Source organism: Nomascus leucogenys, chromosome X (assembly GCF_006542625.1).
Source record: "Nomascus leucogenys isolate Asia chromosome X, Asia_NLE_v1, whole genome shotgun sequence".
NCBI classification, from domain to species: domain Eukaryota; kingdom Metazoa; phylum Chordata; class Mammalia; order Primates; family Hylobatidae; genus Nomascus; species Nomascus leucogenys.
In genome coordinates this window covers 53,400,449-53,417,863 of record NC_044406.1, presented here as the reverse complement: position 1 = coordinate 53,417,863, position 17,415 = coordinate 53,400,449, and the positions used below count along the sequence as shown (strand labels likewise).

At 35.6% G+C, this 17,415-nt stretch overlaps 1 protein-coding gene across 2 annotated transcripts in view; it reads left to right on the top strand.

Annotated features, from left to right (window-relative positions):
• Positions 1–17,415, top strand: part of SYTL5 (synaptotagmin like 5) — a 96,468-nt gene that overhangs the window by 20,591 nt on the left and 58,462 nt on the right. For both annotated transcript variants that reach the window (XM_030807473.1, XM_030807474.1), the window contains exon 2: positions 200–409. In XM_030807473.1, the coding sequence (XP_030663333.1) occupies positions 200–409 (210 nt within the window). The remainder of the gene's footprint in view (positions 1–199; positions 410–17,415) is intronic.

The window sequence follows — 17,415 nt, the reverse complement described above, 5'->3', positions numbered from 1 at the left end:
GATGGGAATTGAAAGTAGCAACACCAAATAGGCACCTTTTCAAAATTCTAAGTGAGATTGCATGGTGGTCCCCAGTTTAAAGCAGTCTTTTTTGAGGCAAATATTCTATCTATTTTAGACATTGTTTTAGACATTGTAGATCTCTCTGCTCCTGTTTATTTGTTTTTTTTTTAAGTAATTTTTTTCCCTCTCCTTTCAGGAAGCTGAAAAATGAACTCTTAGAAGCAAAACGTAGAAGTGGGAAAACTCAGCAAGAGGCCAGCAGAGTTTGTGTTCACTGTCACAGAAACTTGGGCCTAATCTTTGACCGGGGAGACCCTTGTCAGGCTTGCTCACTGAGGGTATGCAGGGAGTGTCGAGTTGCAGGCCCTGATGGCAGCTGGAAGTGCACTGTCTGTGACAAAATCGCGTGAGTTTCTTGCTTTTTCATGGAAAGCGGAGATTGATGACTGAAGGGATTGGAGTGGGGAAAGCAAGAGAGAAAAACAGTATTTTAAGTTTAAGGATAGAGAGTGCAGGTGAAATTACAGCCCAATCACAGGCTTAGCAATGCCTTGGCAGGGCTCTGGTGTGTGTGTGTGTGTGTGTGTGTGTGTATGTGTGAGAGAGAGACAGATACAGAAAGAATATTTTTAAAAAAACTGCAAAGCATTGTAAAATTGGAAGCCTCACTGAACCATATCTCTTTCTTTTTAATCATTATTAATATTATTATTTTAGGGACAGGGTCTCACTCTGTCACCCTGGCTGGAGTGCAGTGGCTGTTATCATGGCTCACTGAAGCCTCGACCTCCTGGGCTCAAGTGATCCACTCATCTCAGCCTCCAGGATAGCTGAGACTACAGGCATGCACCACTACACGCAGCTAATTGAAGAGGCAGGGTCTTGCTGTGTTGTCCAGGCTGGTCTTGCATTCCTGGACTTAAGGGATCCTCCAGCCTTGGCCTCCCAAAGTGCTAGGATTACAGGCATGAGCCACTGCACCCGGCCACTCTTTCTGTATTTAAAAACTGCCCCTGAGCATCCTTGTCTCAGGGCCCCTCTTGGCTTCACGTGGCTCCTCAGAAGGCATAGATAATTTCTCTGAGACATTCTTAGACATTTGAGGTGACTGGCAATATGATTCTCACATGTTCAGCCTGCTCTGCACATCAGCCGACAAGCAAAGCTGGAGTAGTTCCCGAATTTCCTCCAAACCTACCTTTCCTTGAGAAAGAATGAAGGGAGAGAACCTTCCCATTTGCCTCTCTGTTTAGCCTGTGGGAGTGCAGTGAGCACAAATTTCACTTTGCCAACTTGGGTGAAAGCCAAGAGTCATTGTTTTCTCAGTTCAATTAAACCAGTCTTAGTCTGATTCAGTCTCTACTGCTCCCCTCCTTTTGAGAAATTTCCCCTGAATCCACTGGTATGTTTTCTCCCTCCCAGTGTCCGTCTCCTCTGCTCTGGGAGGTGCCTCATAATCTCATCTCAAGGCAGCTGAGTGTTCATCTACCTTTCCTGTGAATGAAGTAGGGGATGCTGGCATCACTCTAATTCATTGGTTTTTGTTTTGCTTTTTGCCTAATTAACTCATCCTGTTATAGTAGTTTAGGGGCTGTCTTGGGAGGAAAAGTAGATAGTGAGGTAGTAGAAGTGATCTTTCATTTTCAACTTCTCTAAATGAGGACTACTGTTCTGTTGAAGACGCCTATATTCAGTGCTTACATTTTTAGCCAATGTTATGTTCCCTGTACTGTTTCACAAAAGTGATCCTGAACAGAGCAATTCAAACTATGCTTTAATACTGGATTGAGATAAGTAGGGTTATTTTTTCTTTTCTTTAGTTTTTAATTTTTGTGAATACATAGCAGGTATATATATTTATGGGGTACATGAGGTATTTTGATACAGGCTTGTAGTATGTAATAATTACATCAGGGTAAATGGAGTATCTATTACCTCAAGAATTTATCCTTTGTGTTACAAACAATCCAACTATACTCTTTTAGTTATTTTTAAATGTAAAATTAAATCATTATTGACTATAGTCACCCAGTTATGCTATCAAGTACTAGATCTTATTCATTCTGTCTAACTATTTTTATACCTGTTAGCCATCTCCACTTCCCTCAACCCCCACTACCCTTCCCAGCCTCTGGTAACCATCCTTCCACTCTCTATGTCCATGAGTTAAATTGTTTTAATTTTTAGCTCCCACAAATAAGTGAGAACATGTAAAGTTTGTCTTTCTGTGCCTAATTTCACTTAATATAATGGCCTCTATTTTCATCCACATTGTTGCAAATGACTGGATCTCATTCCTTTTTATAGCTGAATAGTACTCCATTGTGTATATGTACCACACTTTCTTCACCCACTTATCTGTTGATGGGCACTTAGGTTGCTTCCAAATCTTGGCTATTGTGAATAGTGCTGCAGTAAACATGGGAGTGCAGATATCTCTTCAATATACTGATTTCTTTTCTTTTGGGTATATACCTAGAAGTGGGATTGTTAGATCATATGGTAGCTCTATTTTTAGTAGTTTGAAGAACCTCCAAACTTTTCTCCTAGTTGTACTAATTTACATTTTCACCAACAGTGTGTGAGGGTTCCTTTTCCTCTACATTCTCACCAGCATTTGTTATTGCCTGTCTTTTGGATAAAAGCCATTCTAACTGGAGTGAGATAATAGCTCACTGTAGTTTTGTCATGCATTTATCTGATGATCAATGTTGTTGAACACCTTTTCATATGCATGTTTGCCATTTGTATGTCTTCTTTTGAGAAATGTCCGTTCAGATCATTTGCCCATTTTAATCAGATTATTAGATTTCTTGCTAATCAGATTATTAGATTTTTGTAGAGTTGTTCAAGCTCCTTATATATTCTGATTTTTAATCCCTTGTCAGATGGGTACTTTGCAAATATTTTCTCCCATTCTGCAAGTTGTCTCTTCACTTTGTTGACTGTATCCTTTGCTGTGCAGAAGCTTTTTAACTTGATATGATCCTATTTGTTCATGTTTGCTTTGATTGCCTGTGCTTGTGGGGTATTTCTCAAAAAGTGTTTGCCCAGACCAATGTCCTAGAGATTTTTCTGCAAAGTTTTCTTATAGTAGTTTCATAGTTTGAGGTCTTAGACTTAAGTATTTAATCCACTCTGATTTGATTTTTGTATATGGTGAGAGATATGGGTCTAGTTTCATTCTCTGCATGTGAATATCCAGTTTTCCCAGCACCATTTGTTGAAGAGACTGTCCTTTCCCCAATGTATGATTCTGACACCTTTGTGGAAAATGAGCTCACTGTAGATGTATGTATACGTTTCTTGGTTTTTTATTCGGTTCCATTGGTCTTTGAATCTGTTTTTATACCAGTACCATGCTGATTTGCATATGTTATACAGCATAAAAACATAGAAATTATAGTTCTGTGGTATAATTTGAAGTCAGGTAACGTGATTTCTCTAGTTTTCTTTTTGCTCAGGACAGCTTTGGCTATTCTGGGTCTTTTGTGGTTCCATGTAAATTTTAAGATTGTTTTTTGCAGTTCTGTGAAAAATGTAATTGGTATCTTAACAGAGAATGCACTGAATCTGTAGATTGCTTTAGATAAGCAGTTTTAAAGAAATGAATCTTTTAAGTTCTTTTATTACTTACTTTGGATACGTTATTTTGATTTATTTAAGCAATTATTCTCAATTCTTTATCTCACATAAATAAATTTTTCTTAGTCCTTTCTGTCATCAGCAAACTTCCTTCTCCAGATCTGGGAGGATGAACACTGATGAAATAAACAATATATGGATTTCAACATAATCTTTTACTAATTTGAAGGAGCTCTTTATATATTCTATGTACAAGCTATGTTGGTTACCTATATTGCAGATATCCTCTCTCACCTCCTGACTTGGCTTTCCACTGTCTTAATGGTATCATTTTATGAACAGAAATCTCTACTTTTTAATAGTTCCGTTTGTTAATTTTTTCCTGGATTACTAGAGGGACTTTTTTCTGAATCCTGTTGAAGAAAACTTTCCCTAACACCAAAATCATGAAAATATTCTCCTATGTGATGTTTTATAATTGTTATTGTCTTACCTTTTATCTTTAAACTTATAATCCACCTGAAACTTATTTTTTGTGCATACTGTGAATTAAAAACTGATTTTTATATTTTAATATGGGAATTATGCAGTGGCAGATTTGAGTATCCTTGATAACTCTATTCAATGATGTTTGTTAATTGCATTGTCCAAGTCTTCCATATACTTAGTGATTTTTAATCTGCATATCCAATCAGGTATCGAGAAAGGTATGCTAAACTCTCTCAATAATAATTGTGGATTTTCTATTTATCCTTTTAGTTCTGATTATATTTGCTTTATATATTTAGATTTACTACACTGTTACCCTTTCCACTGCTCTTTATTCTTTGCTATATCTCTACGCTTCCATTAGAATAATTTTTCTTCTTCCTAGAGGGTACCCTTTAGTATTTCCTTCAGTGTGGCTTTGCTGGTGGTGAATACTCTCAATTTTTTTCTTAGCATGGCTTTATTTCACTCTTAATTTTCAAATATGTTTTCATTGCTTATTGAATCCTAGGTTGGATGTTATTAACTTTCAGTAATTTGAAGAATCTATTGGCTTCTGATTTCCAGTGTTTCTATTAGGAAATCAGCTATCAGTATATTATTGTTCCTTTGAAGGTAATATTTTTAAAACGTTTTTAATATTTTCCCTTTTCTGTCGTGTTTTCAACAGTTACTATAACAAACCTATGTCTGATTTTCTTTGTATTTATCTATTTTGATGTTCCTAGAACATCTTGAGCCTGTACATTAATATCTTTTGTCATATTTGAAAATTTCTCAGGGAGCAGCTCTTTAGATATTTCTTTTCCCCCATTATCTGTCTCCTCTATGCCAGGTAGTCAAGATATGTATCTTAGTAATATTCAACATCTTTTAGATATCTTTATGCTCCCTTCTGTATTTGTTATCCATTTACATCTCTGAACTCAGTTTGTATATTTTGTCTGACCTATATTTCAGTTCATGAATCCTGCCTTTGTGTCTAATTTGCTATTAAACACATCCATTTAATTCTTAACTTCAGTTACTGTGTTTTTCAGTTTTAGAATTTTCATTTTGCTTCTGTTATGTTTTCTAACTGTCTGCTGACCTACTCATTTTTTTTTTATGTAATGTCTTGAAGTAATTATTTGGAGTTATATTAAAATGTATAAATTATAGATCTGTTATCTGAGTCTCCTATGGGACTATTTCTATTGTTTATTGTTTCTTGTGGTTTTGGTCATGTCTTTCTTCCCATAAACCTAGTGGTTTTTTATTGATGGTCAAAATATATGAAAAAAATGGTACGACTTAATGAGACTCTGTGTAATATGCCTCTATTGAGAATGTACATTTTTCTTCTGGAAGGGAATTAGGATAAGGCTCTTGCATATTTAAGATTACCTTAATCAAGTCAAGGATTGAACTAATTTCAAAATTGGGACCTTGGTCCCCATGAGGGCTGATCTGTTTCTGGATCACATAAACTCATAGGGAATACTCCTTCAGAGACTCATAACATGCCTATTAGATAAGAGAGGCAATCGGTTTTATATTTTATGGATAGTGTAAACAAGAACGCTAAGAGTTAGATGTGTGTTAGTAGAGTTGGGATGAGTTTAAAAGTTTTGGGGTTTTTTGTTTGTTTGTTTGCTTGTTTTTCACACAGCTCTTTTCCCACCAGATTCTGCCAAGATGAGATTTTCCATTTTAGAGCAATGAAGAAGAAAATGGAATTCTAACTAATGACTGATTTGCTAGTCCTCAACTATGGAGTCTGAGGATTTATGGGGGAATTTCTCAATAACTATTTCTCTAAATTTATAAAATGCTATTTGATCCTTAGTATTTATTTTTGTCATTTATATTCCATGTTTGTTCACCCTCTTCTTTACACCCGAGGCCCTCACTCACTTAGACAATAGTAACCAGGGACTGTGACTCAAAAACTCTTCAATCAATTATAAGTCATCTCAAGCTTCTGTACGGGGAGAAGAATTTTATCTGTAACTTCTAAATATCACTATCTAAATATATCTATCTAAATATCATTACAAGGTAATTACGGAAGTATACTTTTCAATACAAGATCCAAGGAGATTGTGTATTCAGACACTTTGCCATCAACTAATCTGCTAGTTAGTACAGATGATAACTAGAGGCCTAAGTCACTCATACCTCTCTCCTACATTTTATCGGATTAACTTTAGGTTATTTTAATGAGAAATTAACTTTTAATATAAGTCAGTGGAATTTGGAGACTGTTTTAGAAGCTAGCCTACCCAAATTAATACAACCCTTTCCTGTGGTTTTTCCCTTAATACTTACATGCTCTATAGTTTACTTATTTAACTTATTATTTTTCTTTCTCCACTAGAATGTAAGGGCAGGAGTTTTTATCTGTACTGTTCACTGATGTAGTTCTAGTGCCTAAAATAATGCCTATAGTAGGTACTCAATGGATATTTGTTAAATGAATAGATAGATGAATGGATAAACAAACAAATGAACAGTTGAATGGATGAATAAATGGTTGGCCTCTACTTAAAGTGTATCAGGCTTAAGCAAGTGGAACAAATGTAGAACAATTGTGGTTTTCTTCTGTCAGGAGCATGGGATTAAAAAGAAATGAGCCATGCCAAATACATTTGCCCTCTGAACAAAGTAAATTCCTAACTGTCACATAAAGATGTAACATAAGTTGTTGTCAGAGGGTATAAGAATAAATAATAACAAATCAAAACTTCTGTGTCTTCCTTGGGACATGTTAATGCATTGATACAGAACTTCTGAATCAATTGCACTAATTTTATTGGTGAAACAATAATTTCATAGACCCAAATATCCACCTATATAATTAATCCATTCACTAACCCATCCATCTATCTTTCCCATACATTTATTGATAAACTGTTAAGTATACTAGGGACTAAGGATACAAAGTTGAATAAAAAATGGACTACCTTCAATGGTTGCACAGTATAAGGAGGAAGATGAGTTTATTATTTCATTCATAAATTTCTGTCTTGATGCATTAAAATGTCTTAAGGAAGAAACAGCTCTTTCAATGTGTGATTCTAACCCTTCTATGACAACAACTTGTCTTTTAGTTATATCCTTCTGTGACAGCTAGAAATTTACAAGATGAGTATTTAATTTGATATATCAAAATTACTTCTCATTTTTAAAGCTGAAAATCAGAGTACATTACTTCTCCAACATTCCAACTGTTAGTCTGTGTGATATTAGAGACTTAAACTATCTCTCAGTGTTGGAAGTATCTTGTTTGCTATTCATGGAGTGGTTTTCAAAAAGGAAGCATAAATGATATTTTATTGGCAGCAAACACTCTTTGTTTGTTGTGAGAGAATATTGCAGCCCCACTGGGCTGTCTCTATGCTTAATAGACCATAAAATTGAAATTCCCACCCTGACCTCTAAGAGATGAGATGAGTCAGAAGGTGACTCACTCTCTAATCAGTTGGAAGTAAATGACCTTTATTGTCATTTACTTTGGACTGGGTAAAAGTAAAGAGCTTTTATTGCTTTAGCACTGAAACGATTACAGCAAGGACTGACAGAGGAAGGTTACCTGTTGTAATGGGCTGAGCAGCCCCTGACATTTTCTCCAATCCCTTCTGATTCTAACAAGTTGGCTACTGTAAACCTAGTTTTTAAACTCTATAAAAACATGATAAAAGGGACCTTAACACAGCCAGTTAATTCCTTTTTCTATCTTAATAATACCTACAAAATTCCACATTGTTATGTTAGCTGAGGCAGTTGCAGTCCAACACAAAGACAGTCACAATGATCATTTTTTTCTAATTAGTACCCAATTGAATTCAGAAAGGCCCCAAAGATAAAAGCAACATGAGTTGGAACAAAACATGAAATATTTTTTCTTTCTTTTTTTTTTTTTTTGAGATGAAGTCTTGCTCTGTCACCCAAGCTGGAGTGCAGTGGCACAATCTCGACTCACTACAGCCTCTGCCTCCCAGGTTCAAGTGATTCTCCTGCCTCAGCTTCCCAAGTGGCTGGGACTACAGGCATGCGCCACCACACCCGGCTAATTTTGTTGTATTTTTAGTAGAGATGGGGTTTCACTGAGTTGGCCAGGCTGGTCTCAAATTCCTGACCTCAAGTGATCCACCCGCCTCAGTCTTCCAAAGTGCTGGTATTGTAGGTGTGAGCCACTGTGTCCCACCAAAACATGAAATACTTCTAATATGGCATTGATGGGCTGATCTTATATTCATGTTATGTTGCAACATATTACCATGCTATATGTCCTTGTGAGAATCTTTGTCTTTTTAAATTAGGAAGATCCTGATATTTTTATTTTTGATTAATTGGTAATGATTACAGCAATGGATAAAATATAACCAAAATAGATGAAAAATACTGAGTGTTTATCAGTAAAATAAATTTCAAAAAAGATAATACTGATGGATGGAACACACACAGAGTGCAGAAGACAACGTATACACCTTTGTTATAAGAAAGAGAAATACAGCCCCTAACATCTGGAAACTGGGCTCACACTGACAAACCTAGTCCCTTGATGTTAAGAGCTGGTCTTGCACTTACAGGTAGGCCATACTGTTATCCTGTTAGACATCAAGCAGTCTCAGGGTACCAGAATCCCACAAGATCATTCTACAACAATAATAAAACAAGAACACTTTATAATCTTATCTAAGCATAGATGAAAACAAGGTGACTGTTGAAACTGCAAATTACCAAACATCCCCATTTCTTGACTAATGTGAATAACCTCCTACTTTCTTTTTTTTTTTTTTTTTTTAAGACAGAGTCTCGCTCTGTCGCCCAGGCTGGAGTGCAGTGGCGCGATCTCGGCTCACTGCAAGTTCCGTCTCCCAGGTTCACGCCATTCTCCTGCCTCAGCCTCTCCGAGTAGCTGGGACTACAGGCGCCCGCCGCCACCCCCGGCTAATTTTTTGTATTTTTAGTAGAGACGGGGTTTCACCGTGGTCTCCATCTCCTGACCTCGTGATCCGCCCGCCTCGGCCTCCCAAAGTGCTGGGATTACAAGCGTGAGCCACCGCGCCCGGCCTTAACCTCCTACTTTCTTACCAATTAGAGCTTTAGCCTAGCATTAGTCTGCCATCCTTCTAAATAAAATTTATCGAGATACCAATGATAGAATTGTCCCCACTCTCTGACATCGCTTAATCCAGAGAAAATATCTGCTCCATCGAACTCTCCCAAAAATTACTAACATAAACCCAAATCCTGTAGTAAATCCTTTCAAGTGCCGTCTTACCGAGACTCTCCATGATTCCTCATGGTACGCAGGGTTTTTTTTTTTTCATTATTATGGGCAAAAATCTCAACATGTTTGTCCATAGGTGAGATAAACATCTGGTCATCTTTGGCCTGATGAGTGAGTATTGGTAATTGCCACATAGGTCATTTCAAAATCACCTCTAATTTAGCAAATTTTCATAGTGCAGCTACAAGGGAAAGATTCATATTGGAGTAGTCCCACATTTATCCAAAGATTTTTTGAACGGCAAGAAGCTATTTTTAGTCCCTTGACATGTTATTTTGCATCACCTATCAATTATATACAAGTGCCTCCACGCTTGTATAGAATGAGGTGTTCACTGTGAGTATGGTACCTTAATAGCTATATAAACTAGAAAGATTTTTAAATCTAAAAATACAGTACATATCCAGGATACTCTATAATACATATGGTTTAAACAATAATAAAAATAGCCCCTGTGTATTCGTTACCCAGTCTAAGAATTAGAACATCTTATTTTGTATTTTTCATTCCCTTGCTTTACTTTATGGTTTTACTGCATTTGGATGTGTCTCTAAGTAATATGTTTTCTAGTTTTGTATTTTTGAATATTATGGAAATGGAAATCATACTACCTGTATTCTTTTGTGATGTTTTTATCTTAACAACATGTTTGTAAAATTCATCCATGTTCATGTGAATAACATTACGTTCATCTACACTGTTGTTACATTCCCTTAATGCATCTATTTTCTGGTGAATAGACATTTAGATTGTTTCAGTTTATAATTTTACCAAAAAATGCTGCCATGACATTCTTATACATATGGACTGACAAACATGTATGAGTGTGTACACTCAAGGGATTTTTAAATCTGTGGATCATGACCTATTGGTAGGTAGTAACTAGCGTTAAAAACAAGTGGTGGGATTTTTAAATCTGTGGATCTGACCCATTGGTGGGTAGTAACTAACATTAAAAAAAAGTGGAGTAGAAAATGTCAGTATAGATATACATATATATGTGTGTGTGTGTGTGCGTGTGTATACTTATACGTGTGTGTATTTATTTTCTGAATTGTGACATAAAATGTATTTCTTATTGCAACCTCTGCCAAAAATGCTTGAGAAGACTACTGCAGGTTGTGCATCTAGGAATGAAATTGCACACCAAACGGTATGAGCATTTTCAGCTTGACAAGATAATGTTAAATTCTTTTTTATAGCGGTTGTACCAATTAAAACCCTACTAGCATTGTATACGTGTTTCCTTTACTTCATGATCTTACCAACACTTGGCTTCATGAACATTTTTTATTTTTTCCAAACCGATAGATATAAAGGAATATCTCCCTATAGTTTCAATTTGCATTTTACTGCTTAAGTATGAGGTTGAGCAGCTTTTCATATATTTATTAGCTTTTTGTGGTTCTTTTTCTGTGATATGAGTATTTATGTGTATTGCACAATTTTATTTTAGGTGCTGGTCTTTTCCTTATTAATTTGGAGGTATTCTTTATGCTTCCCTTCATCTCTAAATATGTTTTTGCTTTGAAGGCTATTTTTTCTGTTATTAATACAATTACATCAAATTTCTTTTGGCTAATAGCTGCATACATGTTTTTCCAACTTTTGACTTTAAACCTTTCTGTGTCCGTATGTTTAAGGTGAGTCTCTTTTATGTGGCATATATGTTATTTTAAAATATAGTATATGTTATATGTATTTTAATACTTGTTATACTTATATGCTATATACATTATATATGTGCTGTATATACATATACATGATATATATACTATATGTAATTTTTAACATTTAATCTCATAATATTGTTTCTTAAATTAGTTTAGTCTGTACTCACTGATCACTACAATATTTACATTTATTTCTATTATCATTGTGATTCCTGAAATATTTGCATTTATTTATTTTATCTGTAGATTCATTAAAGTGTATTTTTCTCATCCCATGTTATCCTTTTTACTGGTATTCGTATTATATGCTTTTTTCATTTTCAGTGGTTATCCTGGAAATTATAACATTTATATTTAACTTTGCAAATCAATAGCTAAAAGAAGCTTGGTATTCTTAAACTCTAAATATTATTTTCCTGGCTGATACATGATTTTTGTCCTTTGTTTTAGACATTTCTTATTGTATAATCCAACAATTTATGTCATCTCATTTTTCTTTATAAATCAGTTTGTTTAGATTTTTATATATTTTATCAATTTCATTGTTCACCATTTCTTTTTATACCTCAGACCTATTTTACCTCCTCCTGAAGTATAGACTTTAAAAGTTCCTTTAGCGAGAATCTGTTGGTGATAAATTATCTGTTTTCATTTTGTTGAAAATTTCTTTATTTCATCCTCATTCGTGAACAGTGATTTCTGTGGATATGCAATTCTAGATTGATAGTATTTTCTCCCAGCACTTCGAAGACATATCATTGGTTTCTGGATTTCATCATTGCTATTAAAAATCAACTGTCATGCTAATTGTGGTTCTTTTTTAGGTTTCCTTTTGCCTTCCTAGCTACTTTTAAGATGTTCCCTCTGTCTGTAGTGCTCTTTAGTTTCACCATAATGTGTCTAGGGATTTCTTTTCACTTTTCCTGCTTGGAAAGGAAGAAAGGAATAAATGTACACCAGCATCTTCGTATGGCCAAGGTGCTTGTTTGTCTTCTTCACCTGTGTATTCTTAGCCTTAGCCCAGGGCCTGACACATAGTAGAAATGCAATAAATATTTGCTGTGTAGGCCGGGTGTGGTGGCTCACGCCTGTAATCCCAACATTTTGGGAGGCAGAGGTGGGCGGATCACCTGAGGTCAGGAGTTTGAGACCAGCCTGGCCAACATGGTGAAAACCCATCTCTATTAAAAATACAAAAATTAGCCAGCTGTGATGGGGCATGCCTGTAGTCCCAGCTACTCGGGAGGCTGAGGCAGGAGAATTGCTTGAACCTAGAAGGTGGAGGTTGCAGTGAGCTGAGAGCATGCCACTGCACTCCAGCCTGGGTGACAGAGTGAGACTCTGTCTCAAAAAAAAATTGCTGTGTAATTAATAAATGTATAAAAAATTTGAATTAGTTTCCTTATAATAGAAGGGAACTAATATCTTATCTCAGAATATCTAATAAGCATATCTTGTTGCAGATGTCTCCAGTAGTTAATAGAAAATAAAGGAGCAAAATGAATCTTTTGGTCATTATTCTTTTTTAAGATAAGATTACCTATTTTCCCCTGTAAAACTACAGATAATTTAATTTGACTTTACATTCATATAAGTTTCCAAGTGAAGGCTTGAAAAGTCCCAGAGGTTTAATGTTAAAGAAAACCAGGACCTAGCAAATCCTGAATTGTCAGTAATCTTTATTCACAAATAAGTACAGCCCACTGTGATTTTAATCAAGCCCATTCTTCAGAGTATGACTTAGAGTGCATAAAGTCTATGTCAAGTCTTGTGTTTTTCAAATACTAGATTGACATGACAGAGAGGGATATAAATTTTATAGTGGGTGGCATTTTTATTTTCTTTTGTCTTTAACCCCTTCTGTATTCTTACCACTCTACCCTCAACACACAGACATGCACACGCACACACGCACCCCACAATCACAACCAATCATATGCAATGCTATGTTTGTTATTCCTTGGACTCTACAGGTTTTCACCCTTCCTCAAAGCCCTGTTATAGCTGGCAAGTATGAGTTCTCTTCAGACAATTTTTCCAAATATAAAGCATGTGGGATTTCAATACAAATCCTGTCTCTGACATAATACCTTTATAACTTTGGGCAAATTGTTTAACCTATGTGAGCTTTAGTTTCCTTGTCTGTAAATTGGTAATAGTAATAGATACTTCATTGCTTATAGTGAGAATTAGAGATACCATATATAAAGTGACTAGCCTATTACTTGGTAACTGATATGCACTCACTAAGTATTAGTTTCCTGTTCTACCAAGACTTCTGTCTGCCTCCTGACAAGACCTGACACCTGAGAGGGTGACAAAGGCATAATCTCAACAATCTGTTCGATATTTTCTCTGAAATGACAATGACTCAAGTGCATTATCTGAGTTGAACAAATACAAGACTTATAGTTATTATTCTCCAAGGGTAGCAAGAGGTAATGACTAACAATTCTGGGAAGATCTTATTTGTGTTAGGTGTTGGCAGCTCTAAGCATACGTGGTAAAAGTGATATGGAGGCCCATTTCCTGGAGAATGTAGACTGGATGTGTCCACTTTCTTCTGTCACACATGAAACTGCTGTCAGTATGCTATCTACTCCATCTCACATCCAAAGAACATATCAAAAAAAAAAAAAGATCTAAGGCCTTGGCATGCCACTATTTAGCGATTTTTAGTCACTGAACTGTAGTATTCCCCCTTGTTCTTATTTCTGTTTGTGTACTCTTTGCCTCCTGCAGAAGTTAAAAACTCTTCTTTTTTTTAAATAAAACACCAGAGAGTAAATATTTTAGGCTTTGAGAGCTATGTGGTCTACCGCTGCAACTACTCAGCTTTGCAGTTGTAGCACAAAAGCAGCCAAAGACAACACATAAATAATCGAGCATGGATATCTTTCAATAAAACTTTATTTATATGATCAATGAATAAAGGACTCTCTATTTAATAAATGGTGCTGGAATAACTGGCTAGCCACATGCAGAAGAATGAAACTAGACCCCTATTTTTCACTATATACAAAAATTAACTCAAGATGGATTAAATATTTAAGTGTAAGACCTCAAACTATACAAATCCTAGAAGAAAACCAAGGAAATATCATTTTGAATATCAGCCTTGGCAAATAATTTATTACTAATTCCTCAAAAGTAATTACAATAAAAACAAAAATTGACAAATGAGACCTAATTAATCTAAAAAGCTTTTACACAGCAAAAGAAACTAACAGAGCAAAGACAACCCACAGAATGGGAGAAATTATTTGGAAACTATGCATCCAACGAATGTTTAATATCCATAATCTGTAATAAAATTAACAAGCAAAAAAGCAAATAATCCCATTTAAAAGTAGGCAAAGGACATGAACAGACCCATCTCAAAAGAAGATATACAAGGAGCCAACAAGCATATGAAAAAAATATTCATCACTAATCATCAGAGAAATGTAAATCAGAAGCACAATGAAATACCATCTCACACCAGTCAGATGGTTACTATTAAAAAGTCAAAAAATTATAGATGCTGGTGAGGTTGTGGAGAAAAGGAAATGCTTATACATTGTTGGTGGGAATTTGTTCAGCCACTGTGGAAAACAGTTTGGAGATTTCTCAAAGAACTAAAAACAAAATTATTTAACCCGGCAATCCCATTACTGGGTATATACCCAAAGGAGAAAAAAGTCATTCTACAAAAGCACATGTACTTATATATTCACAGCTACACTATTCACAAAAGCAAAGACATAGACTTAACCTAGGTGCCCATCAACAGTAGATTGGATCAAGAAATTGTGGTATATACACAACATGAAATACTATGCAGCCATAAAAAATAATGAAATCGTATCTTTTGCAGCAACATGGATGCAGCTGGAGGCCATTATCCTAAGCGAATTAATGCTGGAATAGAAAACCAAATACTGCATGTCCTCACTTATAAGTAGGAGCTAAACATTGGGTACCTATGGAGATAAAGATGGCAACAATAGACACTGTGGACTCCTGGGGGTGGGAGCAAGGGTTGAAAAACTACCTATTGGATACTATGTTCAGTACCTAGGTGACGGGATCGTTTATACCCCAACCCTCAGCCTCACACAATATACCCACGTAACAAACCTGTACATGTACCTCATGAATCTAAAATAAAAGTTGAAATTATTTTTTAGAAGACCCTATTTATAGACCCTGAAATTTGAATTTCATATACTTTTCACATGTCATTAAGTATTTTTATTTTGATTTTTTCAACCATTTAAAAATGTAACAATCATTTCTAACTTGCAGGCTGTACAAAATAGATGATGGGGTGAATTTGACCCATGGGCCATAGTGTGCCTACCTTTTCCCTATTGTTTCTGAATTTTCCTTATTCATCTTCTTACAGCCTATGCAATTTCCTGAGTAGAATATTAGAACAAATATATTTCTATGTTAACTTATCATAGTAGTTTTCTATTGCCACCTTAACTATTACCACAGCTTAGCAGTTTAAAACAATGCAAATGTATTATTTCACAGTTTTGGAGCTCAAGCAAGTTTGACTCGTTTCTCTACTCCAGGTTCTATAAGGCTGAAATCAAGGTGTTGGCTAGTTGAGCTCTTTTTTCTATAAAGAGATTCTGGGAAAAATCCACTTCCAAGCTCATTCTTGTGGACAGAATCCAGTTCCTTGTGGCTGTCAGAATTAGGTGCTCATTTCCTTGTTGACTGTTCACGGAAAGCCATTCTTAGCTCATAGAGGTCTCACTTTCCAGTCATTGCCTGTGGACCTCTACACCTCAGAGCTTTCTCAGCACATAAAATCTTTCTCATATTTGCAATCTGACTTTCCATTCTGCAGTGTCTTTACTGACTTCCTCTTCTTCCGTTGTGTTTAAGGGCTTATGTGATTTCTTTGGGCCCATATGGATAATCTAGGATAATCTCACTATTTTAAGGTCAGCTAATTAGTAACCTAATTCCATCTGTAATGTCTGATCACATCAGCACCTGGATTAGCGTTTGATTGAATAGCCAAGAAACAGGAGACATCTTTCAAATTTAGAATACCACAATTGTCACCTGGATTTCCAACACTGTGATACATAAGTCTATAGATCACTTGAAATGTATCCAGAAATAACTTAACTCATTCAAGCTTTTGGTTTTGGTAGGTTATATCTTAGATTTGACCGTATTCCATAAGCGTATTTTATACAGTTACTGTTATGGAGCTTATCCAGTAGTCTGGGCTTCTCAATAGGTAGTATAGCCACTTGGGAGTAAATCTATGGCAGACAAACTATGGTCTTACCTTTCAATGAATACTTTTCTCCAAGGTTAACATTTTCACTTTTTTGCCAGTAGTGGAATGGTGTTTCATATATAATTTACCTTTGCCTCAGATTCCGAAGCAGATTTTAGGATAATTGCCGAACAAGCAGATTTCAGGATAATTGGGGAACAAGGTTGACAAATTTTTCTAGAGTGACTTTTCTATTTGAGATCCAGCTATTGATTTTCAAGTCCAATAAGTTGCTGAATCAAATGGATATAATACTCTGGGGCTTGAAATGCCTGTTTGACTCTCAGTTGCTTTTCCTCAGCCACCATATCAGACATGTCACCAATTTTTACTGATTCTCATTCTCAATGGCCCAAGTGTATGTGTCTTTCCCTTTACTCCTCACCTCCATGATACCCTGATTTGCATCTTCATCGTTTTCTATCCTCTTTATTGTTTAACTTTCTAATTTGCCTGCCTACCTCTGGTTTCTCTCTTCTTCATATATTTATCCAGAGATTATGTGATTCAATCTGAACTTTAGAAAAACTGCTAGAATGATACTCTACCTCTTTACCTCAGCATTCAAATATTTGACCCCAAATCCTACCTTTTAACTCCACTTTTCAGTAGAATTCTCCACAATCCTTTACCCTAGTTACATAGTCCTATTTACTATTTTCAGAACATGCCCCATAGAGGTTTTGGAACAGTAGTGCTCATCTAATCAGCTAAAGCCGTTTCTTAATTTTTAATTAGAAATATATTTAGTCTACTGAATGACTTCTACAGCTGTTAAAATCCTTGTGATGTGCCAGAAAAGGACTTTTATAGCAGCATAACTACTATAGGTTGAATTCCAGGTATTCTAATTCATTCCACAAATATTTCCTGAGTGCCACTTACTGCTCCTAGAAATGGTGAACAACACAGCCAAGGTCCCTGCCCTCATTTCACTGATAATAATGAGAACTATGAGGATATGAAAAGAAGGGTAATGTGTTAAAATTATGGGAGAGAAGTCAGCCATTCATTTGAAAAACAGTAATTGAGATCATGGTCTGTGAAAGACTTTCTTGTAGGTACTATGGAAAAAAAAAGATGAAGCAGACAGAAATCAG